Source organism: Ranitomeya variabilis, chromosome 3, assembly GCF_051348905.1.
Source record: "Ranitomeya variabilis isolate aRanVar5 chromosome 3, aRanVar5.hap1, whole genome shotgun sequence".
Lineage (NCBI taxonomy): Eukaryota > Metazoa > Chordata > Amphibia > Anura > Dendrobatidae > Ranitomeya > Ranitomeya variabilis.
Window position 1 is genome coordinate 115,158,772 of NC_135234.1, and position 27,343 is coordinate 115,186,114.

The following is a 27,343-nucleotide window of genomic DNA, read 5'->3' on the forward strand; positions in this document are numbered from 1 at the left end:
ACAGAAAGCTGCCGAAAATGAAGATGCTGCCGGGATGTGCTGCAGCTGCTGGGAATGTTCAGAGAGGTGAGTGATGCTGCGTGTGTATGCGGTGCTTTGTGTATGTATTGGAGAGGGCAATGATGTGGGGGAGAAGGCAGTGTTGCTGGTGGTGGAAAGGACGATGGGGTAGTGGGGGGAGGCAATGATGGAGGTGTTTAAATGGGCAATGATGGCAGAGAAAGCAGTGGTGGTGGTGGAGGCAATGATTGAGGTGGTGGAATCGGCAATATTAGGGGTTATGGGTGAGAAAGCAATGCTGGAGGTGGTGGAATGGGCAATATTGGGGGTTGTGGGGGAGAAGGCAATGATGGAGGGGGAAGAACAGTGAAGGTGGAGGGAGGCTGTATTATACTTTAAGGGGGCGACATTATATTCTGTGGGGGGCTGCATTATTCTCAGGGGACTACATTATATTCTCGAGGGGCAACATACTATGAGGGGGCTGCCCCTTATATGCCCTACAGGGGACTGCATTATACCTTTATGAGGGGGTTGCATTATACTCTGAGGGGGCAACATTATATTCTGTGGTGGGGCTGCATTATACCTTATGGGGGGTTGCATTATATTCTATGAAGGGCGCTGCATAATATTCTGAGGGGGCTACCCCAACCCCTGCTACATAATTAAGATGTGTACTACCTTACTTACCGTATTATACCCTGATATTAGTGTATTTTACCACACAATTGGTGGTCTTTTATTTATTTCAATGTAGCTACATAGTGGGCCGCAAGAATGACTTTCTCTGGTGGGCCCAAGGTGCTTCAGTCCGACGCTGGTGCTGTCCATATACAAATCTGTACAGATGGCACCACTGACCAATGCAAGTTAATGTGCTATTTCACATGAACATTATTATGCACAGACTAAGGGCTCATGCAGATAGATGAGTGTGTATGTGCTGTCCGATATTTAATTGATTAGCATATGGACCACACCTGCCCCATGTTATTCAATAGGGCTGTGCTACTTTCTTCCAAGTTTCAGATGAAACTCGCCCACTCAAGTCAATGTGTTCGTTGAAAAAAAAAACTCATCCCACACGGAACATCAAAGTGGCATCCAATTTTTACGAAACATCTAGGATACTGTTTGTGACTACATAAATGTTTTAATGTAGTAGCATGAACACGCCATTACACACGGACATCACATGAATGTAAAACATGGACACAGGTGAAAATCAGATGGAAATTTAGAAGAAAAAAATCTGAGTTTTCTAGATTAAACTAGTTTGAACTGGTTACAAAAATTGCGTGGGAGCCCACGCCATTGTTTTCCGAAAAGTAATGTTATTTAATACATGTACAGTATGCTGCACACTGTACTAATTGTATTTGTCACTGACACCTAATATATCTATTCTATATGTAGTTACTGTATGTAGTCCATCTCTTCTATCCTGTCGGCTCCTGCAGTAATTTTACAGAACCCGGCAGATGAATTACCGGCTTTTCTTCTATCTATGTAATATAAATACATACTCTGAATTATTAGGCAAGTTGTATTTTAGATGATTATTTTTATTATTGATCAACAACTATGTTCTCAATCAACCCAAAAGACTCACAAATATCAAAGCTTAATATTTTTGGAAGTTGGAGTGGTTTTTTTTAGATTTGGCTATCTTGGGAGGATATCTGTTTGTGCAGGTAACTATTACTGTGCAGAATTATTAGGCAGCTTAATAAAAACCAAATATATTGGTTTACCTGGCGAAAATAAACAAGTGAGATGGGAATAAAACTGCACAAAATTTAGAAATAAACATTTCTGACATGCAAAAAAAAACCCCCAAAAAATTAGTGACCGATATAGCCACCTTTCTTTATGATGACACTCACCAGCCTTCCATCCATAGATGGTCAGTTGCTTGATCTGTTTACGATCAACATCGCATGTAGCAGCCACCACAGCCTCCCAGACACTGTTCCAAGAGGTGTACTGCTTCCCTCCCTGTAGATCTCACATTTTATGAGGGACCACAGGTTCTCTATGGGGTTCAGATCAGGTGAACAAGGGGGCCCATGTCATTATTTTTTCTTTTTTGAGACCTTTACTGGCCAGCCACGATGTGGAGTAGTTGGACGCATGTGATGGAGCATTGTCCTGCATGAAAATCATGTTTTTCTTGAACGATACCAACTTCTTCCTGTACCACTGCTTGAAGAAGTTGTCTTCCAGAAACTGGCAGTAGGTCGGGGAGTTGAGCTTCACTCCATCCTCAACCCGAAAAGATCCCACAAGTTCATCTTTGATACCAGCCCATACCAGTACCCCACCTCCACCTCGCTGGCGTCTGAGTCGGAGTGGAGCTCTCTGCCCTTTACTGATCCAGCCTCTGGCCCATCCATCTGGCCCATCAAGAGTCACCCTCATTTCATCAGTCCATAAAACCTTTAAAAAGTCAGTCTTAAGATATTTCTTGGCCCAGTCTTGACGTTTTATCTTATTTTTCTTGTTCAAAGGTGGTCGTTTTTCAGCCTTCCTTACCTTGGCCATGTCCCTGAGTATCGCACACATTGTGCTTTTTGTTATTCCAGTAACGTTGCAGCTCTGAAATATGGCAAAACTGGTGGCAAGTGGCATCTTGGCAGCTTCACACTTGATTTTGCTCAATTCATGGGCAGTTATTTTGCGCCTTTTTTGCCCAACATGCTTCTTGGGACCCTGTTGGCTATTTGCCATGAAACGCTTGATTGTTCGGTGATCACGCTTCAAAAGTTTGTCAATTTCAAGACTGATGCATCCCTCTGCAGGATATCTCACAATTTTGGACTTTTGAGAGCCCGTCAAATCTCTCTTCTGACCCATTTTTCCAAAGGAAAGGAAGTTGCCTAATAATTAAGCACACCTTATATAGGGTGTTGATGTCATTAGACAGCACCCCTCCTCATTATGGAGATGCACATCACCTGATTTACGTAATTGGTATTTGGCTCTCAAGCCTGATCAGCTTTGAGTAGGACAACATGTATAAAAAGTATCATGTGATCAAAATACAACTTGCCTAATAATTCTGCACACAGTGTATATATGTGTGTGTGACTGACATCTGTATATCTGTGTATATATTTATTCTAACCTGTCACTCTGTGATTTAATTGTACACGGCACATGACTTGCCGGCTTTTAAAATCACTAGTGTGACTCCAGCCTAAGACTTGTAACAATTTTTTTACTTTTCATAGTCCAATTAAATATCTTTTTGGTCCATTTTACCTGAGGAAAACAAGTTGCCTAATAATTCTGCAAATCTTGATAAAGGGTGTTGTATCTTTAGGCCGCACCCTCCCTCATTACACAGATACACATCACCTGATCTGCTTCATCCAATAAGCATTCAAGTTTCTACAGTTTGGAGTTTAAAAATCTGCATAGACATTATGGGGCTAAAATACTCACTTTATACACAGTTTATATAGATAAAGATCAAAGAACTTGACACTCCATTATAAGAAGCAGACAAAGGTCCAGATTGTGGACTAAAATGTCACTCAGAAAATGAATGATGTTTTAGTCCACAATCCAGCCCTTCGTCACACCCTACAGATTGCATGTGTACCATGCTTTACCTTTAGCATTATTTTCTGCTTTATCCGCTTACGTTTAGTGTTGTTTTGTGCTTTATCAGCTGTCTCTCCTCTGTTAACACGCAATCCATAGGGTCAGATGAAGGTCAGGGTTGTGACACATTTTCAGTATTGGATTCTGCCTGTTTGGATATAGTGGGGAAAAATAAGTATTTGATACACTAAAAATTTTGTCCCTGGGCTCTTTGGTCTTGGCCATGGTGGAGAGGTTGGAGAGTGTGTGGCCAAGTGTCGTGTGTTTTTTTTTTTTTTTGTTTTGTTTTTTATACAGGTAATGAGTCCAAACGGGTGCAATTAACACAGATAATGAGTGTGGAGTAGGAGGGCTTCTTAAAGAAAAACTGACGGGTTTTCTTGCTCTTATTTCATGCAATAAAATGCAAATTAATTATGTAAAAATCATACAATGTGATTTTTCTGGATTTTATTTTTAGATTTTGTCTCTCTCAGTTGAAATGTACATACGATAAAAATTACAGACCTCTCCATTCTTTATAGGTGGGAAAACTTGCAAAATTAACTAGCTACTTTTCCCCACTGTGGGAACGAATGAGTGAGTGTGCTTGGTCCAATATAATTCATAGAGACTGGCTACTGTACGCTTTATTCAGCGTCAGTACAATTATGATGCATTTTTTAAATAGAAAAAAAGGCCTTTTTCTGATTTATTTATCTAATTTCAGAAATCTTTTGAGGACAAGTGAAATGTGCCATTTTTAAAAATCTATAAACATGGCGAATAGTGATAAAGGGCTACGACAAGTCCGAGATATAATTGCAGCTGCTCATAAAGACTGCTCGCTCTCAGAAAAGCTACAGTTTTACGACCGGTGGGCTAATCGGTATGAAAAGGTAAGAGATCTTGGCTATCTAGACAAATTGGGTCTTAATCCCCCGACTACAGATAAGGATAGGACATATAGGCAAGCTAAGCACAGGATTAATGGCCGGAATAACTGAAAAAAAGAAACATATGCTCCTTGCGTAAATAGCATTCCCATGAAATATACTTTGGACACACCTGAATATAAGTATGTTTCTCATGATCTTTAAGAGATTTTTCTCGGGGCTAATGGTCAAATGCTTGAAAGGAATTTTTGAAACACAAATAAGATTTATTTTATTCAATCCAATAGTGGAGGTGCAGAATGTTGGCTCTGGGATTATCCCCACAGACTGTAAATTTGTTCCCAATTAGCAAAGCCTTTCTGTAACGTATGGACTCTGTAGTGGCTCATAAATGGCTCGGGTCTTTAGAAGGACGTTTAGTCGTAGTAGTTCATAATACAAGAATTGTCACCGGAAAGACCAAAACCTACTTATAACACCCAGTATAGGTTATTTAGTTCGACCTACCACAGAAATCATTTATTTCCTATACCCCAGATAGGGGGCTAAATAAATTTGTAACGTTAATCTGTTGCCAGATGTCTGCTGCCCCTAGCCCAGTGACAGACAGCAGTGTATTACATACTTTTTGTTCAGTTGTTTTCTAAAAATTTTGTTCTTTTCATCAGTTTTGGTAGAGTATTTGCTGCAGAAATGTCTTCACCAGAAACTCGTCTCTTGACAGGAAAAACATGGCACATTATATGCACATTTATATTCTTTATTTTGTGTTTTTGATTGTTTTTTTTTGTTTGAGTGAAAAATGCTGCAAAAATGCTACAAACATTTTTTTCAAGCTGTAGATTTGAAACGCAGCTCTTCTGATCAGCGACTGATTGGTTTGCTGTCCTATGGAAACTGGGTCATGCTAAATTGTCACTGTTTTAATTGACAGCTCGGCTTTCCAGTCTTGTGCTGAGCTGTCTGCGCTTTGATTGACAGCACGGCTGTCCAATTTGGGACTGGGAGGTGCCGGACTTTCTCCAGGTGTTATCTGTTCTAGAGATTGCCCAAGCTGTTTGCCTCTGATCCCTGCCAGACGTAGTTTATGCTTCCTGGTGAGTGTTTGCCTAAGGGTCCCTTTCCACTTGCGAGAGAAAAAACGGTCCAATTAACGGACCGAAAAAACGGAGGAAAATCATGCGATTGTCATGCGAGTGTCATGCAATTTTTTTTTTTTTTTTATTGCAACATCCGTATTACATGCGTATTGCTGTCCGATTTGTACACACCGGTGCCCTTTGAAAAGCCAGCAAATCAGTGCTGTGCACAGTAAAATCACACTGACAGGTTAGAATAGATATGTACACATAGAATGAGCAGATATACATATATATATATATATATATATATATATATATATATCAGTGAGACACCTATATATGTATATTTATATTTAATGCAGCGCTAGATAGCATAAAAGCCGCTAATTCAATTGCCAGCTTTTGCTCTCTCCTTCACAAGCCCGACAGGATATGAGACATGGTTTACATACAGTAAACCAGCTCATATCCCTTCTTTTATTACATATTCCTCTTCACTAATGTAAGAAGTGTATGTGTGTCAAATTTGGGGGCTCTAGCTATGAAATTAAAGGGTTAAATCGCGGAAAAAATTGGCGTGGGCTCCCGCGCAATTTTCTCCGCCAGAGTGGTAAAGCCAGTGACTGAGGGCAGATATTAATAGCCTAGAGAGGGTCCATGGTTATTGGCCCCCCCGGCTACAAACATCTGCCCCCATCCACCCCAGAAAAGGCACATCTGTAAGATGCGCCTATTCTGGCACTTGGCCACTCACTTCCCACTCCCGTGTAGCGGTGGGATATGGGGTAATGAAGGGTTAATGTCACCTTGCTATTGTAAGGTGACATTAAGCCAGATTAATAATGGAGAGGCGTCAATTATGACACCTATCCATTATTAATCCAATAGTACGAAATGGTTAAAAAAAACACACACACACAATATTGCAAAGTATTTTAATGAAATAAACACACAGGTTGTTGTAATATTTTATTGCTCTCTCAATCCACCTGAAGACCCTCGTTCTGTAACAAATTAAAAATAATAAACCAAAAATATACATACCTTCCGTAGATCTGTAACGCCCCACGATGTAAATCCATCTGAAGGGGTTAAAATATTTTACAGGCAGGTTCTGCTAAAATGCAGCTGTGCTCGTGCCTGTAAACCCCGGGCAATGATGGTAATGTAGGTCAATGACCTGTAGTTACCTTCATTCGCGGTGATGCGCCCTCTGCTGGATGTCCTCATGAACTGGAGCCTTGGAAAAGTTCCCACGCTCGAGTTCGAGTTCATATGAGGACATCCAGCAGAGGGCGCATCACCGCAACTCAAGGTAAGTACAGGACAAGCCCCTGCTTTCCATTCAGTACCCGGGGTTTTACAGGCACGAGCGAGTGCATTAGCACAGCTCCTGGCTGTAAAATGATTTAACCCCTTCAGATGGATTTACATCGTGGGACGTGACCTGAACGACGGAAGGTATGGGATATTGTTGATTTTTTATTTCTCCCTTGTTAGGAACGAGGGTCATCAGATGGATTAAGAGTCTAATAAAATATTACAACAACATGTGTCTTTATTTCATTAAAATACTTTTAAATAATGTGTGTGTGTTTTATTAACCATTTCGAACAATTGGGTTAATAATGGATAGGTGTCATAATTGACGCCTCTCCATTATTAATCTGGCTTAATGTCACCTTACAATAGCAAGGTGGCATTAACCCTTCATTACCCCATATCCCACCGCTACACGGGAGTGGGAAGAGAGTGGCCAAGTGCCACAATAGGCGCATCTTCCAGATGTGCCTTTTCTGGGGTGGCTGGGGGCAGATGTTTGTAGCCAGGGGGGGCCAATAACCATGGACCCTCCCTAGGCTATTAATATCTGCCCTCAGTCACTGGCTTTACCACTCTGGCGGAGAAAATTGCGCGGGAGCCCACGCCAATTTTTTCCGCGATTTAACCCTTTAATTTCATAGCTAGAGCCCCAAAATTTGACACACAGACACTTCTTACATTAGTGTAGAGGAATATGTAATAAAAGAAGGGATATGAGATGGTTTACTGTATGTAAACAATGTCTCATATCCTGTCGGGTTTGTGAAGGAGAGAGCAAAAGCCGGCAATTGAATTAGCGGCTTTTATGCTATCTAGCGCTGCATTAAATATAAATATACGTATATAGGTGTCTCACTGACGTATATATGTATATATACCTATTCTATGTGCATATATCTTCTCTATTCTAACCTGTCAGTGTGATTTTACTGTACACTGCGCTGAATTACCGGCTTTTCAAAGGACACCGGTGCGTAAAAATCGGACAGAACTCGCATGGTGCGAGTGCTGTGCGAGTTTTTGCTCGCACCCATTGACTTGCATTGGCGAGTCTCGTCCGAGAATCGCAGCAATACGCAGCATGCTGCGATTTTTTTTTCTCAGCCGACCCAGATTTTTCTCAGTCCGATTTCGGCTGAGAAAAAAATCGCAAATGAAAAGACACCTATTAAATAACATTGGTCCGAGTGCAATCCGATTTGTTTTTTATCGGATTGCACTCGTCCGTTTTCCTCGCAAGTGGAAAGGGGCCCTTATTCTGTTTTTCTGAACTCTGATCTTCTGCTTTTTGACCCTTGGACAGTGTTCTCACTACCCCTTTCTTTTGACCCTTTGCTTTGATCCGCTATCTCCTGGTATTTTGACCCCGGATCGTGACCTGATTTACGCCTTGTCTTTTATCTTGGTTTTCTACCTGTTGTCTTGGTACTGACCCTGGAATGTGTGACTTCTCTGCCTCAGTCTATCCATGAGTAGTGACTAGCATCACACTGGTACTTTAACCCCTTAAGGAGTCAGGACCAGGGGTATTTCCATTTTTTGCTCCCCTTCCTCCCACGGCCATAACTTTTTTTTTTTAGTTTTAAGTCAGTATGGCCATGTGAGGGCTTGTTTTTTGCGGGATGACTTGCAATTTTGAATGTCACTATTCATTTTACCATATCATGTACTGGAAAACAGGGAAAAAAAAATTCTAAATGCAGTGAAATTGCAAAAAAAAAGGGAATCCCACAAATGTGTTTTTTTTGTTTTTGTTTTGTTTTGTATTTTTTTTTCTTCTTTGCTACGCTGTTTACCGATTGGAATAATTATTTTTATATATTGATAGGGCAATTCTGAATGCGGCGATGCAAAATATGTGTATATTTGATTTTTTTATTATTATTATTAGTATTATTCTGAATGGGGCGATTTGAACTATTTTATATTTTCTTTAATTTTTTTTAAATTCCTTTTTTTTTTTTTTTTACTTTCTCCAATAGTCTCCATGTGAGACTAGAAGCTGCAATCATCCGATCGCTTGTGCTACATAGAGCAGGGCTGCAGCCCTGCTCTATGTAGCAGATATGCTCACTTGCTATGAGCGCCAACCGCTGGACAGCGCTCATGGCTATCCAGCTATGACAGCCACAGGGGTCTCCTGCAGACCCCGGGTTGTCATGCCAACCCATCGGCGACCCACGGTCATGTGATACGGGTGCTGATGGGAGAAGGTAATGATGCATTTAATATGTTAACAGACGCGGGTGGATTGCGATCTCACCCGTGGCTGTTAGGGGCACTTTTCAGCTGATCAGATCAGCTGTCATGTGCCGGAAAAGGTGCTTGTGCCAAATGGGTAGGCGTCCAATGACTGACACTTCCCATCATTGGACGTTAAAGGGTTAAACTGCAGTGATTTTGATACAGAAATGTATTCTGCAAATACTCAATGTGTGCACATACCCTTTAAATCTTCTCCATTAAGTGCACAGACATCTCCCTATGCACAGTATGTGGAAAAATCTATCAGAAGATAACTAATCCACAGCGACAATAAACCTAGTAATATCACAGTACTAATTTAATAAACCATAATACCACAGTGTAGACATAATAATACAGTATTGTCATAGGTTTGGAATATCAAACTCCATAAAGTCCCTGTACAAATATAACAGCCACAGTGACATCACAGGACAAGGATAATAAACACACTGATATCCCAATACAAAGATAATAAACATAGTGATGCCACAGTACAGGGATAATAAACACATCTATGTCAGTGTACGACTAATAATATTAATGACATCACAGTACATCCTTAATAAACACAGTGATGTAACAGTGCAGGGATGTCAAGTGTGAACTTTACCCTGATACTATGTTTTAAAGGGTGAAATAAAGCCTGGGATTTTATCTGAAGTGCTGGATCCATTTCTTCGTTATTCTACATGGACTGCAGCACCGATGATATCTGATCCAGGAATAGTGACCACATTATCATTTAGTTTTGCATAAACGGGTAGAGGGCAAAAACACACAATTTTGCCGCAAGGGCCTAAGAGGAATGGTGGTGGCCCCCATCCATCTCCCATGCAGAAAGCAACTGTTGCCACAGACCCATTATTGTATGGGGTCTCTTCTCTGCCCGTCTGCCTCTGGATGTACATATACCCTAATCCCATTATCCTTTCCAATCTCACAGTTGTACTTTTTGGACTTGTATTTTTCAACCGTACCATATAACAAATGCAGTGATGTCGCAGTACAGGAAACAATAATAATAATAATAATAATAATAGTGTTCCAGTTCAGTTTTACAGACCCTCTTGGAAATGAAAAACAGCTATTGAAATTAATTGCTTTGGGAAACTGCTTCACTTTTACTTTCCAACAGTTTTGATAATTCTGCTACAACAACACTAAATGCCTAGGAAGTGGGATCTTTTCTTGAACATACCAGACTCTTTCAATGTTTTGCACATTTGTCCAACATTACGCTGATGATTTTTTCCTAAGTACAGAGATTTTAAGAAATCTCATGTTACAGAAAATCTGTTCAAATTTGAACATCTAAAGCCTGTCCACATGACTGCTGCTCTGCATTGTGTAAAGGATAAATGGCACAAAGATCCACAGGAAGTCTTCAACGTACCATAATTGCTTTTTATAACAGCAGCTAATGACTTTTACACTATAATGTATACATGACGTAATTTATATGTTTTTGTCTCTTTTTTTTTTTTTTTCTTCATTAAAGGATGTCTCAATCTTAGAATATAAAGCCCCACGTTTAGCCGCGCAGGCCTTAGCCTCAGTGTGTCTGGTAAATCGAGAGTTGCAGCTTGTTCTGGATGTTGCATGTGGAACTGGACGTGCATCAGAAGAGGTACAAATGTTACCTGCAATAAACATTACAGCCACTAGGGGGCAGTAGTGCCAGTGATATTTCTATATAGTTATGACAAAACTGTAAAAAGTCTGAAACTTGGAGGTTGTGGATAATTTGGAGAATATTGGTGAAAGCGTCTCTGCAAACTTTTATTAACTAAGGTATGAATGTAAAATTCATACCTTGCACACGTGCATAATGTGCTATAATTACTGAAATAAACGATGCTATGCGCTAAGTGCACCTGTAGTGAATAGAAATATCAGTAGCTTGAAGAGCACCTACCTGTCATTGAGATGTCTTAATGTATTTAGTGTGACTATCCATTTACTTTCTGATCTTGACATATGATGTATATGATTTCCTCCCCTCTAGTGTTTTTTTTTTTATATTTTCTAAACCCAAAAAAGACCTTCCCTTTAATTTTACTATGATGTGCTACCTTATAGTGATATGATATTCGATGGCCTGCACACTGTCTTTTGATGTTGTGTGTTTATTTCTGACTCTTAATTAACAATTTGGTGTGTGTGTGTGTGTGTGTGTGTATATAATATATCTCTATCTCTACTATATAATTGTCTAAGGGTCACTTCTGTCTGTCTCTCTGTCTGTCTGTCTGTCACGGAAATCCCAAGTCGCTGATTGGTCGTGGCTGTTTTGCCGTGATCAATCGGCAACAGGCACAGTCTGATGGCAAAATGGCCGCTCCTTACTCCCCGCAGTCAGTGCCCACTCCATACTCCCCTCCAGTCAGCGCTCACACAGGGTTAATGGCAGCGGTAACAGACCGCGTTATGCCGCGGGTAACGCACTCCGTTAACGCTGCTATTAACCCTGTGTGACCAACTTTTTACTATTGATGCTGCCTATGCAGCATCAATAGTAAAAAGATCTAATGTTCAAAATAATAAAAAAAAAAAAATAGGCCTTTACCACTCCTCGCGACGCTCCGGTGACCGCTCCATGCATTGCGATCTCGCGAGATGATACAGCTGGCAGAGCAAAGTACTGAGGGCAGAGCAAAGTACTGCAGTGCTCAGGTGCCGGGCCTCTCTGACCTTTCCGGTGCCTGCGCGCTGCAGTACTTTGCTCTGCCCTCAGCAAGGCAGACAAAGTACGCCTGCACCGGAGCCGCGGCATGAAGACCAGAAGAGGACGTCATGGAATGAAAATGGGAGGCGCTGTACCGGACCTGAGATGCCCATCGGAGCGGGACCGCCCCTGGGTGAGTATAATCTAACGTCTTTTTCTCCTCTTTCAGGTAACATCGGCAGCTTATCTACAGCATTACAGAATGCTGTAGATAAACCCCTGATGACGGTGAGCTTACCTCACCATCAATTTTGGGGGTGACAGGTTCCCTTTAAGTTTTATTTTTAACAGGGATATGATGCCCACATTGCTATATACTACGTGGGCTGTGCAATATACTACGTGGGCTGTGCAATATACTACGTGGGCTGTGAAATATACTACATGGGCTGTGCTATATACTATACGAACAATCAGCGACAGGCGCAGTCCAGCCGCGAATTGGCGCGGGATTTGAACCATTTTTCGCTAATTGGTCGCGGCCGGCCGAATCCTGTGTATTCAATGTACTGTTCTAAAATCTTCATAAATACACTATGTTCCAAATTATTATGCAAATTACATTTTTCTCAGATTTTCCTAAATGGTCGGTGCAAATGACAGTCAGTCTAATAAAAGTAATCACCCGTTAGATTATACATCGAATTTTATTGAAGAAACCTCCCAATGATAACAGTATAATCTCCAAAATGAATTAAACCTCACAATGCACTGTTCCAAATTATTAGGCCCAGTAGAATTTCTAAACATTTGATATATTTTGAAGAACTGAAAAGTCTCATTTGTGGAATTTGCAGCATTAGGAGGTCACATTCACTGAACAAAAAAGCTATTTAACTCCAAAACATCCTAACAGGCCAAGTTACATGTTAACATAGGACCCCTTCTTTGATATCACCTTCACAATTCTTGCATCCATTGAATTTGTGAGTTTTTGGAGAGTTTCTGCTTGTATTTCTTTGCATGAAGTCAGAATCACCTCCCAGAGCTGCTGTTTTGATGTGAACGGCCTCCCACCCTCATAGATCTTTTGCTTGATGATACTCCAAAGGTTCTCTATAGGGTTGATGTCAGGGGAAGATGGTGGCCACACCATGAGTTTATCTCCTTTTATGCCTATAGCAGCCAATGACTCAGAGGTATTCTTTGCAGCATGAGATGGTGCATTGTCATGCATGAAGATGATTTTGCTCCTGAAGGCTTGTTTCTGCTTTTTAGGCTATGGAAGAAAGTTGTCAGTCAGAAACTCTATATACTTTGCAGAGGTCATTTTTACACCTTCAGGAAACTTAAAGGGCCCTACCAGCTGTTTCCCCATGATACCGACCAAAAACATGACTCCTCCACCTCCTTGCTGACGTAGCAGCCTTGTTGGGACATGGTGGCCATCCACCAACCATCCACTACTCCATCCATCTGGACCACCCAGGGTTGCTCGACACTCATCAGTAAACAAGACTGTTGGGAAATTAGTCTTCATGTCTGTTTGCTGGTTTGTAATGCTATTTTGGAAGCTCCTCTCTTAATCCAATGAATTTGTCTGGCAGAAACCTTCCTCATTATGCCTTTATCTGCATGAACCCTGTCTGTGCTCTGTTTCAGTCACAAATCTCTTCACAGTATGATGATCACTCTTAAGTTTTCATGAAATATCTAATGTTTTCATACCTTGACCAAGGCATTGCACTATTTAACGCTTTTCAGCAGGAGAGAGATCCTTTTTATTTCTCATATTGCTTGAAACCTGTGGCCTGCTTAATAATGTGGAACATCATTTTTAAGTAGTTTTCCTTTAATTAGAATGACCTGGAAAACTAATTATCACGTGTTTCAGATTGATTTCAGTGATCCATTAAGCCCTGAGACACAATACCATCCATGAGTTTATTTGAAAAACAAAACAATTAAATCTTTATGACACTTAAATCCAATTTGCATAATAATTTGGAACAGTGTAAGGCCATGTGCACACGTTCAGTATTTTTCGCGTTTTTTTCGCGTTTTTTCGCTATAAAAACATGATAAAAACGCGAAAAAAACGCTAACATATGCCTCCTATTATTTACAGTGAATTCCGCATTTTTTGTGCAAATGTTGCATTTTTTTCCGCGAAAAAATCGCATCGCGGAAAAAAAAGCAACATGTTCATTAAAAATGCGGAATTGCGGGGATTCCGCACACCTAGGAGTGCATTGATCTGCTTACTTCCCGCACGGGGCTGTGCACACCATGCGGGAAGTAAGCAGATTATATGCGGTTGGTACCCAGGGTGGAGGAGAGGACACTCTCCTCCACGGACTGGGCACCATATAATTGGTCAAAAAAAAAGAATTAAAATAAAAAATAGTCATATACTCACCTTCGATGGCCTCCGGAGTCTTCCCGCCTCTCCGGTGCATGCTGCCGCTTCCGTTTCTATAGATGGTGTGTGGTGAAGGACCTGCGATGACGTCGCGGTCTTGTGATTGGTCGCGAGACCGGTCATGTGACCGCTCACGTGACCGCGACGTCATGGAAGGTCCTGCACACACACAGCATCTATAGGAACGGACGCCGCTGAGGAGATCGGCTGTCTGCAGGTGAGTATAACCATTTTTTTTATTTTTTTTATTATTTTTAAACATTCTGTCTTTTACTATAAATGCTGCATAGGCAGCATCTATAGTAAAAAGTTGGTCACACTTGTGAAACACTATGTTTGACAAGTGCGACCAACCTGTCAGTTTTCCAAGCGATGCTACAGATCGCTTGGAAAACTTTAGCATTCTGCAAGCTAATTTCGCTTGCAAAATGCTAAAAAAAACGCGAAAAAAACGGGAAAAAAAACGAAAAAAAAAATGCGGATTTCTTGCAGAAAATTTCCGGTTTTCTTCAGGAAATTTCTGCAAGAAATCCGGACGTGTGCACATACCCTCAACTACATACATATTCTGCGTTAGAATCAGGCTACCATCTAGTGTATATATGTATGGTATGTATGTATATATTTTATTTGTTTAATTTGTAAAATGTACATAGGGCCTTTGATGTAAGTTGGTAAAGTTGGGACATATTTATGATCTAAATATTTAGAAAGGTTGGCTATTAGATAATTAATTCCCGATATGATCAGCATTGCCTGGTGGATTACGTTCATCTTCATGAATTTTTGGTACTTGATATAACATGGCCATACATGGTTTCTGGATATTTATATTCCTGTGCTGATAAGATGTTGTTTTTCTCTCCACATCAATTAAGGCTTTTAATTCTTTTTTTAAACTTAATGGTAGGATGAAACAATTTTTTTTTTTTGTTTGTTTTATCATTAAGCAGCATAGATGCAGTTCGGTGTGTCTACTATAGGATGTCGCAATCCTATAAGTCAATGTCAACCCTTTAACGACCCTTGTTACATGACTTAGGATAAAAGCCAAAACCAGAATCTCAATTTGCAGACACTGTTTCGAGGTACTACCCCTCATCATTGCACCCCTTAACATGTCACTTTCTGCAAGGAGAAACGTTACTTCTTGGATCCTGGTCACACGCCTCCACAGCCAAACCAGGTCTCACACTTTGCACTGATGAGGGGCAGTATCCCTAAACAATGTCTGCAAATTGAGATTCTGGTTTTGGCTTTTATCCTAAGTCATGTGACAAGGCTCATTAAAGGGTCGACATTGACTTTCAGGATTTTTACTTCCTATGGGTGGCGCTAGGGTTCTAGCCCTCTTCCTCTCTGAAGAGACAATTTGCAATAAGAAATTGCTCCATTTCATTTAGATTGGGATCTATTCATTGTACTGGTGGTGGGATTGGTAGCGATATTTTCTATGATCCCATCATTTTCTGTAGTATGAATGGAATTTTGTGAAGAAGTGGTATGTACTGTAATCTTTAGTGAAGAACATTCCATCAAATTGGTATGTATTTCGTACTTATATATAAAGTATAACTATTACACTAAATAACTATAAAAAACAGTCCAGACAGGCTGCTAAGATGTACCCACCATAATGTATATCCTTGTGAGGGCAGGAGCAAAACAGAGGCACAACAGGGCAGGGGATGGTAGGATCCCCCCTCCCCAACATCTAATGATCTCCTCTGTTCCCGCTTTCCTTCAACCTGCTAATGACAAGACTGAATGAATTGACGAGATTAAACCATTTACTACTGAGCACTGATTCAAGCACAAGCACTTTATCACCTTTGTGTCCGGAGTGTTTTTTTAGAATAAAAGTTACGGTATATTTTATATATAGGGAATCTCTCCTTGCTGCCTATCGTCCCTGATATATAATATATAAATATATATGTGTCTAAGGGGTACTTCCGTCTTTCTGTCCTCAACTTCCGTCACGGAAATCCCGCGTCGCTGATTGGTCTCGGCAGCTGCCTGTCATGGCTGCCGCAACCAATCAGCGACTGGCACAGTCAGATTAGTCCCTCCCCTACTCCCCTGCAGTCAGTGCCCGGCGCCCGCTCCATAATCCCCTCCAGTCACCGCTGACACAGGGTTAATGGCAGCGGTAACGGGACGTGGTGTAACGCACTCCGTTACCGCTGCTATTAACCCTGTGTGTCCTCAACTACCGAGTCATGGTTGGCGGGTGAGGGGGAGAGAGGACTGTCGCATACTCACCTGCTCCCGGCGCTCCTAACGCTGTCCCAGCCTGTCCCATGGTCTCCCGCACTGCAGCTCTTCCTCTATTCAGCGGTCACGTGGTACCGCTCATTAAAGTAATGAATATGGACTCCACTCCTAGGGGTGGAGCTGCATATTCATTACTGTAATGAGTGGTACCATGTGACCGCTCATTACAGGAAGAAGCTGCGGTACCATGGGACAGGCAGGGACAGCGCCAGGAGCAGGTGAGTATTTTATATTCACCTGTCCATGTTCCATCCGCCGGGCACCGCTCCGTCTTCCCGTCCTCTTGCAGTGACTGTGCAGGTCAGAGGGCGCGATGACATATTAGTGTGCGCGCCGCCCTCTGCCTGAACAGTCAGTGCGGAGAGATAGGACGCTGAGGAGCAGCGACGAGAGGTGAGTATGTGATTTTTTTTTTTGTTATTGCAGCAGCAGCATTTCATGTGGCACAATGCTGTATGGAGCGTCTGTGGGGCCATAAAGAACTGCATGGAGCATTATATGGGGCATCTATGAGGCCATAACTGCATGGATCATTATATGGGGCATCTATGGTGCCATAAAGAACTGCATGGAGCATTATATGGGGCATCTATGGGGCCATAACTGCATGGAGCATTATATGGGGCATCTATGGTGCCATAAAGAACTGCATGGAGCATTATATGGGGCATCTATGGGGCCATAACTGCATGGAGCAATATATGGGGCATCTATGGTGCCATAAAGAACTGCATGGAGCATTATATGGAGCATCTATGGGGCCATAACTACATGGACCATTATATGGAGCATCTATGGGGCCATAACTGCATGGAGCATTAAATGGGGCATCTATGGGGCCATAACTGCATGGACCATTATATGGGGCATCTATGGGGCCATAACTGCATGGACCATTATATGGGGCATCTATGGGGCCATAACTGCATGGAGCATTATATGGGGCATCTATGGGGCCATAAAGAACTGCATGGAGCATTAAATGGGACATCTATGGGGCCATAACTGCATGGAGCTTTATATGGAGCATCTATGGGGCCATAACTGCATGGAGCATTATATGGAGCATCTATGGGGCCATAACTGCATGGAGCATTATATGGAGCATCTATAGGGCCATAACTGCATGGAGCATTATATGGGGCATCTATGGGGCCATAACTGCATGGACCATTATATGGGGCCATAACTGCATGGAGCATTATACTACGTGGCTGGGCATTATACTACGTGGCTGGCCAATATACTACGTGACTGGGCAATATACTACGTGGACATGCATATACTAGAATACGCGATACGTTAGAATCGGGCCACCATCTAGTGTACATATGTGTGTGTGTGTGTGTAATAAATATATATATATATAATGTCAAAGGAGCTCTCCATGCAGGTGAAACAAGCCATCCTTAAGCTGCGAAAACAGAAAAAACCCATCCGAGAAATTGCTACAATATTAGGAGTGGCAAAATCTACAGCTTGGTACATCCTGAGAAAGAAAGAAAGAAAGCACTAGTGAACTCATCAATGCAAAAAGACCTGGGCGCCCATGGAAGACACCAGTGGTGGATGATTGCAGAATAATCTCCATGGTGAAGAGAAACCCCTTCACAACAGCCAACCAAGAGAACAACACTCTCCAGGAGGTCAGCGTATCAATGTCCAAATCTACCATTAAGAGAAGACTGCATGAAAGTAAATACAGAGGGTTCACTGCACGGTGCAAGCCACTCATAAGTGTCAAGAATAAAAAGGCTAGACTGGACTTTGCTAAAAAAAAAAAACATCTAAAGAAGCCAGCACAGTTCTGGAAGAACATTCTTTGGACAGATGAAACCAAGATCAACCTCTACCAGAATGATGGAAAGAGAAAAGTATGGTGAAGGCGTGGTACAGCTCATGCTCCAAAGCATACCACATCATCTGTAAAACACGGTGGAGGCAATGTGATGGCTTGGGCATGCATGGCTGCCAGTGGCACTGGGTCACTAGTGTTGATTGATGATGTGACACAGGACAGAAGCAGCCGAATGAATTCTGAGGTATTCAGAGCCATACTGTGTGCTCAGATCCAGCCAAATGCAGCCAAACTGATTGGTCGTCGTTTCATACTACAGATGGACAATGACCCAAAACATAAAGCCAAAGCAACCCAGGAGTTTATTAAAGCAAAGAAGTGGGATATTCTTGAATGGCAAAGTCAGTCACCTGATCTCAACCCAATAGAGCATGCATTTCACTTGTTAAAGACTAAACTTCAGACAGAAAGGCCCATAAACAGCAACTGAAAACCACCGCAGTGAAGGCCTGGCAGAGCATCAAAAAGGAGGAAATACAGTGTCTGGTGATGTCCATGAGTTCAAGACTTCAGGTAGTCATTGCCAACAAAGGGTTTTCAACCAAGTACTAAAAATGAACATTTTATTTAAAATTATTGAATCTGTCCAATTACTTTTGGTCCCTTTAAAAACAGGGTGGCACATGTTAAGGAGCTGAAACTCCTAAACCCTTCATCCAATTTTAATGTGGATACCCTCAACTGAAAGCTGAAAGTCTGAACTTCAACTGCATCTGAATTGTTTTGTTTAAAATTCATTGTGGTAATGTCTATAACCAAAATTAGAAAAATGTTGTCTCTGTCCAAATATATACAAATATATATGGACCTAACTGTGTGTGTGTGTGTGTGTGTGTGTGTGTGTGTGTGTGTGTGTGTGTGTGTGTATTATGTATTCTATTTTATTGGTATGTATTTCATCCAACGTTTCATATACATTATCCATTGATTTTGTCTATGGGTATGATCTGGTTTATCCACATAGGGAATTTTGTTTCTCCAGAATTTAGATAGCTTTTTTTTTTCTCCCTAATCCCCTGCTCTTTATCATGTAGCCGCATTTGTATGTTAATGGCTAATGCCTTTACTTGTGCAGGCCATCCAATATCCTATCACTATAAGGTAGCACATAATGGTAAATTAAAGGGAAGTTCTTTTGGGGGCATAGAACATGTTAAAAAAAAAAACAAAAAACATTGGCCTGGAGGAAATATACATGAAATGTCAAGAAGCGGAAAGTAAATGGATAATCGCACTAAATACATTGAGACTAACAGGTTTCAATAGTGATTATAGAACTGTTTGCTTTATAGAAGATGATCAATTAGTATTTGGACCAATGTGCTGTGAAACTTATAAAAGACCTGTAGTTCGCTATGGAGTGTAATCCCTGATGGAGGACGGTAACTCAGAAAGGCGTGAGGTAATCAGCACTCTTCTTTTTTTGCCTTGAAGAGAGCCCGTAGCGAGTGACGTTTCGTGTGCACAGGGCAGCAGTCTTCTTTTTCATACATGTGTCTTGGCAAGCGTGACCGGCCGGAACGCTGCTGATACTGTTTGTCTAGCACAACCCGGATCCAAGGTGAAAGATCCACCGCATTCTCATGATCATAACACAGACCGCTATTTATTACGGAAGACTCCAAACACCATTCATATAAAGAAAACTCTTACTGACAGGCGCTCTTCAACGTATTGATATTTATGTTCACTGCAGGTGTATTTAGTGCATACCATCGTTTATTTCAGAATTAGTGAAAAAAGTATTTAAAACAGTACACAATAAAAAAAAAAAAATATTTGTAATATGACCATATATATATTCACTACTCCCCCGCAACGCCAAACAGTGCAATGGACTTCCAGGGAAAGTCAATGTTTGGGTCTGCTCTCATCCCTACTCACTACATGTTGTGCTTTTCTCAATAAAATTTCCAGCTTTATTCTGTCTTCAACATTTAGTGAAAGTTAGATCTCAGGTATTTCACATTTTTCACTTTCATAGCGGACATGTCACCACTTTTCCTCAATAATATTAACACAGGGCAGTGTACAGGATCTGTAGACAATGCTAGGGGTTACCGCTTTCCTTTTTTATAAATTGTTCTACGTAAGAGGCCCAAAATCTTTCCAGTTTCCAGAGCAAATATTGTTTTCAGGAATCCCACTCTGGATTGCCAAGTCACTGTCAGCGCTTCTACATCAATGCTATTTACAGAGACAACTGAAGATGCTCCGTCTAATGCAAAATCTGTAAGGGTATGTGCACACAATATCTTAGACTGCAAGTTTTTCAAGAAGACCCTGTAGGAGAAGGCTGGCTATGATTTTCCTGAAGTGTCTTTGCCTGACTTTTTGAGGCAGCTTTGCGGTTTTGTTTTGTTTTTTTCCACTTACTTTTTTTTTAAACAGAAGTGGCTTCCAACAGAACAATGGTCAGATCACTTCTTTTTAGCGTTTCACATCTTTGGAAATCTGAAACTCTTATAAGAAGTTCCAATGACTGAAAACATGCAAATCAAGTCCTTTTTATATTGCAGTGCATATGTTTAGGCATGGACTGGCCCACAGGGGAACAGGTGAATCCTCCGGTGGGCCTCTGTTTCTGCTAGCAATGCAGGTGTTAATCTATTCTGTTGAAATCTCCTGGAGCTTTCCTCCTTTGATGTATCAGCTGTTCAGTGTTGGCCACTACCCCCTGCTATATATACTTGCCTCAAGGACTGCCAATGCAATTTTTTTTATACTGCCTAGTTCTCCCAATTCATTACAAGTCCCTGACAGCGTCTTCTTCCACCTTTCAATTCATTATAAAGTGTCCTATGCACCTTACCCTCACCTCTCCCACTCCCCAATAAATTTTCATTCCATGATGGCATGCTCCGCTATATTACAAATATTATATTACAAATATATTCATTATGACACTATCAGGGGCTTAGTGCCCTTCTTCATCACCTAATTTTACAGTCCTATCTAATGTCCTCTTCCCCCTGTCTGTAAATCCCCCTTACTCCTATCACTATTCTCCACCCCCCCTTATTGTCCTTTCCTACACCCCCTTTATTTTCTCCCCAACATCCCTCAATGTCCTGTCCCCCAGTTCTATCATTGTCCTCTGTACCACCCCCATCATTGTTCTCCATCTCCCCCACCCTCATCATTGTTTTCCCTAACCACAACTTAGTGTCCTCTCCACCACATCTCGGTGTCCTCTCCACTACCCTCATCATTGTTCTCCACCACCTCCATGATTGTCCTCCCCACGACACCTCTGTAACCTCACCATCACAGGACCCATGCGACTAATGTAAAAGTGGATACTTTGTGGACAGTGAGTACCTGCAGTGGCATCAAATAGAGATGACTGAGGTGTGATTCCAGTAGGCAGCTAGTGTGGAGTGTCAAAAAGGTCCTGGAGGACTAAGTTGGCTCTTTTATCTGACTAGGAAAGAACATAATTAACTCCTGAAGGTTTGCTATAACAATGGTTGTCCAAACACATTAATGTCTATTTTTTGGCATCAGCCATGGATTGTGTACTATGTCACCTCAACACCAATGCATTTATACTGCATTTTTATGGCATGGAATGTCCGGAAATTGACCAGCAAAACAGTCCGGTGTTCCTGTAAATGTGCCTGTGTGTACAGATGAGTCCACTGTCACTCCTTTTTGTTACATTGAATGTTGCCCATGAGATATCAGAACAGTACCGCCCTCGACCAAAGATGTCAGATAAGCGGCCTAAGGGCTCCTTCTCACTTGCGAGAAATACGTGGGAGTTTCGCATGTTAAAACCAAGCTCTGGCGCCGGCACTCCAGAGCGGAGCGTGCGGCTACATAGCAATACATGGAGCTGCACGCTCCACCCTGGAGTGCTGGCACCAGAGCTTGGTTTTAACATGCGAGACTCGCACGTATTTCTTGCAAGTGAGAAGGAGCCCTAAGATATATTATAGCACGGGTATATTATGGCATAGACCAATTTATACTCTAGGGTATAAATTGGCCTAGGCCATTTCATACACCCTCATGCCAGATTGTGCCCCTCCTTAATATCAGCAGCGTTGCGTGTTATACACAAAAATTACTTAATTTTTAAGCATCTTATTGGGGGTTCAGGTTTGTCAGGTAAGTTATGTGAGAAGATAACTGACTCCAATCTTAAAGTTCTAAACACACTGAAGTTTTTTTGCTTTAAGTAACACAATCCTATCAGTAAAAATGAAACTTCCACAAAGATATGAGGTAAAGAATCCTACCGCACTTCTCAGTAGTTACACATTAAGGCTGTGTGCACACGTAGCATATTTTTCGCGTTTTTTTTGCGGTTTTTCGCTATAAAAACGCTATAAAACCGCAAAAAAAAACGCTTACATTAAGCATCCTATGTAATAGAATGCATTCCGCATTTTTTGTGCACATGCTGCATTTTTTTCCTGAGCGGAATCGCATTCCAGAAAAAAACGCAGCATGTTCATTGAGGCTAAGTTCACACGTTGCAGAATTGCCGCGGAAATTTCCGTGGCAATTCTGCGCCTCCTGCCGCGGGTATATCGCATGCAGAATTAGTATGCATATACCCGCAGAAAACTAGCGTTTTGCAAGCATAATTAGCTTGCAGAATGCTAGAGTTTTCCAAGCGATCTGTAGCATCGCTTGGAAAACTGATTGACAGGTTGGTCACACTTGTCAAACATAGTGTTTGACAAGTGTGACCAACTTTTTACTATAGATGCAGCCTATGCAGCATCAATAGTAAAAGATAGAATGTTTAAAAATAATAAAAAAAATATAAAACATGGTTATAGTCACCTGCAGACCTCAGCGGCGTCCATTCCTATAGCTGTTGTGCGGTGAAGGGCCTGTGATGACGTCACGGTTTGTGATTGGTCACGTGACCGGTAACATGCAGTCTCGCGACCAATCACAAGACCGTGACGTCATCGCAGGTCCTTCACCGCCCAGCAGCTATAGGAAGGAACCGAAGCGGCAGCGTGCAGCGGAGAGGCCGGAAGACTGCGGGGGACATCGAAGGTGAGTATATCGCTATTTTTTATTTTAATTCTTTTATTTTTTACCAATTATATGGTGCCCAGTGCGTGGAGGAGAGTCTCCTCTCCTCCACCCTGGGTACCAACCGCACATGATGTGCTTGCTTCCCGCATGGTGTGCACAGCCCCGTGCGGGAAGTAAGCAGATCAATGCACTCCTATGGATGCAGAATCGCCGCGATTCCGCAATTTTAATGAACATGCTGCGTTTTTTTCTGGAATGCGATTCCGCTCAGGAAAAAAATGCAGCATGTGCACAAAAAATGCGGAATGCATTCTGTTACATAGGATGCTTAATGGTAGCGTTTTTTTCGCGGTTTTATAGCGTTTTTATAGCGAAAAACCGCGAAAAATATACTAAGTGTGCACACAGCCTAAAATTGCGGAATCGCGGCGATTCTGCACCCATAGAAGTGCATTGATCTGCTTACTTCCCGCACGGGGCTGTGCACACCATGCGGGAAGCAAGCACATCATGTGCGGTTGGTACCCAGGGTGGAGGAGAGGAGACTCTCCTCCACGGACTGGGCACCATATAAGTGGTAAAAAATAAAGAATTAAAATAAAAAATAGTCCTATACTCACCCTCTGATGGCCCCCGAAGTGTTCCCGCCTCTCTGCTGCATGATCTCTCTTCCGTTCCTATAGATGATGTGGTTCAGGACCTGTGATGACGTCACTGTCTTGTGATTGGTCGCGTGACCGCTCATGTGACTCACGCGACCAATCACAAGACAGTGACGTCATCCCAGGCCCTTCACTGCACTCCAGCTATAGGAACGGACGCCGCTGAGGTCTGCAGGTGAGTATAACCATGTTTTTTATTTTTTTTATTATTTTTAAACATTCTATCTTTTACTATAGATGCTGCATAAGCAGCATCTGTAGTAAAAAGTTGGTCACACTTGTCAAACACTATGTTTGACAAGTGTGACCAACCTGTCAGTCAGTTTTCCAAGCGATGCTACAGATCGCTTGGAAAACTCTAGCATTCTGCAAGCTAATTATGCTTGCAAAACGCTAGTTTTCTGCGGGTATATGCATGCAAATTCTGCATGCGATATACCCGCGGCAGGAGGCGCAGAATTGCCGCAGAAATTTCCGCGGCAATTCTGCAACGTGTGAACTTAGCCTAAATGTGGCTGTGTGTCTGCGTATGATAGAACCAGATCTGCAAACTTTTCAACCAGACACAAGGTGAGAAACTAGTGAAGTGATAAGATAAAGTTACAACTATGTTCTAAGGTAAAAACACATATCTTAATGGACAACCATGTAATCTCAGATCTAATGACTGTTGTCCATTACCAGTCATATTGTATTGTAAGTTCAGTCTCCATCATAAGATTAACAGATACCTTCCCACTATGTGAAAGTCAGTTTTAGGTCCTTAACAAATGGCATCTAACATCTATTTCATTTACAAGTGCTCATAAAATAGAGGGGTATAGTTTGGCCTAGAATATTTTTACTCCCCTGAGTATAGTTTGACCTAGGACAGTTTATCCCCTGGTGTATACTCAGGCCTGGGCCATAATATATCCAGGTTTAATCTTGGCAGGGGGTTAATTTGGCCTGTTACACTGAGACTGTCACCCCAATCTCGACCATACAATGTGCGAGGCTTCAACAAAGTGATGCCCAAAAGCAGGTGTTTGGGGGGAAATCCTGAACAGTAAAGAGGGTGATACTAAAATATAATATTGTACAATAAAAAGTGATTAAAAAAAAATTCCTGGTTATGTGATGGTCATGGGGGAGGGGGGCTTAACAAACTGGAGGACTTCTGTAATCAATAAATGGAGGACAGATTCATATTTTCTGGATAGAATGAGATCGCTGAATAATTGTTTAATTGCTACACTAAATTTGCTGATACTATAATACTCTTCCAAGCCTGGTGGGCCAACAAGCTTAAAATAAATCATGTGCAAAGTATATTGGATACCTGCAATATATAAACTTTATTTGTTAAATAGTGGATCACCCCTATAAGGGCTCGGTAGCACCTTCTGCAACTTTTGGGACATTTGGTGGGAGATACAAGCCTCTAATATTGACCATAGATTTCAGGAAGACTGTCATGTTTAGGATCTACATTCACGCCAACATGCACAATTTATTATCATGCCTTTTATTTTGTGCTTTAAATCCATATTGCTGACAAATGTTGTCTCAGTGCCATCCCTCAATGTAAAGCTTATGACCCGTGAAATTGATTTTTCCTTTGCGTCTGGGAAACCTATAATCAGGCCTGGATGTGCATGACTAGCAAAGGGAAGCGCTGTGCATTTTTCTTTACAGCTTCAGGCAAAATCCATAATGAAAGCTAGAGAAGTCTTTTTCCCATTTGTTCTTCCTTTTAGCCATTATTGTCACTTGTCTTTCCTTGAATTGGTTTAATCTGCGCTGTATTAATTCAGGGAAAATCTGGCTTGTTGAAAACCTTTCTAAATACAGGTGCTTCTAGGAAAATTAGAATATCATCAAAAAGTTAATTTATTTCAGTTATTCAATACGAAAAGTGAAACTCATATATTCTATAGCATATATACATTGATCTACTTCAAGTGTTTATTTCTGTTCATGTTGATGATTATGGCTTACAGCCAGTGAACACTCAAGTCATTATCTCAGTAAATTTGAATACTTTATAACACCAGCTTGAAAAAATTATTTTAAAACCTGAAATGTTGGCCTACTAAATGTATGTTCAGTAAATGCCCTCAATACTTGGTCGGGGCTCCTTTTGCATCAATTACTGCATCAATGCAGCATGGCATGGAGGCGATCAGCCTGTGGCACTGCTGAGGTGTTATCAAAGTAACCTGGGTTTCCATAACAGCCTTCAGCTTGTCTGCTTTGTTCGGTCTGGTGTCGCTCATCTTCCTCTTGACAATACCCCATAGATTCTCTATGGCGTTAAGGCCAGGCAAGTTTGTTGGCCAATCAAGCACAGTGATACTGTTTGCTTTTAAACCAGGTATTGGTACTTTTGGTAGTGTGGACAGGTGCCAAGTCCAGCTGGAGAATGAAATTTCCAATTCCAAAAAGCTTGTCGGCAAAGAGAAGCATGAAGTGCTCTAAAAATTTCTTGCAGACGGCTGCGCTGACTTTGATCTTGATAAAACACAGATCACATGGCTCCCCAAACATCACTGATTGTGGAAACTTCATACTAGACCTCAAGCAGCTTGGAATGTGTGCCTCTCCACTCTTCCTCCAGACTCTGGGACCTTGATTTCCAAATGAAAAGCAAAATTTACTTTCATCTGAAAACACCTTGGACCACTGAGCAACAGTCCAGTTCTTTTTCTCCTTGGCCCAGGTAAGACGCTTCTGGCATTGTCTATTGGTCATGAGAGGCTTGACACAAGGAATGCGACACTTGTAGCCCATGAGCTTGATACGTCTGTGTGTGGTGGCTCTTGAACCAATGACTCTAGCAGCAGTCCACTCCTCGGGAATCTCCCCCAAATTTTTGAATGACCTTTCTTAACAATCTTTTTAAGGCTGCAGTTATCCCGGTTGCTTGTGCACCTTTTTCTACCACACTTTGTCCTTCCACTCAACTTTCCATTAATATGCTTGAATACAGCACTCTGAACAGCCAGCTTCTTTAGCAATGACTTTTTGTGGCTTATTCTCCTTGTGGACTGTGTCAATGACCGCCTTCTGAACATCTGTCAAGTCAGCAGTCTTCCCCATGATTGTGAAGCCTACTGAAACAGACAAAGTGACCTTTTTTAAATGCTCAGGAAGCCATTGCAGGTATTTTGTGTTAATTATTCTAATTTACTGAGATGACTTTTGGGTTTTCATTGGCTGTAAGCCATAATCCTAAACATAAATAAACACTTGAAATAGATGACTGTTTGTAGTGACTCTATATAATGAGTTTCACTTTTTGTATTGAAGAAATTAACGTTTTGATAATCTAATTTTG

At 41.5% G+C, this 27,343-nt stretch overlaps 1 protein-coding gene across 4 annotated transcripts in view; it reads left to right on the forward strand.

Annotated features, from left to right (window-relative positions):
* The window catches only part of METTL27 (methyltransferase like 27), a 129,080-nt gene that overhangs the window by 83,728 nt on the left and 18,009 nt on the right, over nt 1-27,343 (forward strand). For 3 of the 4 annotated variants that reach the window (XM_077294548.1, XM_077294549.1, XM_077294551.1), the window contains exons 2-3: nt 4,322-4,490; nt 10,638-10,766. In XM_077294548.1, the coding sequence (XP_077150663.1) occupies nt 4,371-4,490; nt 10,638-10,766 (249 nt within the window). In that variant the 5' untranslated portion in view covers nt 4,322-4,370. The remainder of the gene's footprint in view (nt 1-4,321; nt 4,491-10,637; nt 10,767-27,343) is intronic. The other variant, XM_077294552.1, reaches the window with a different exon arrangement.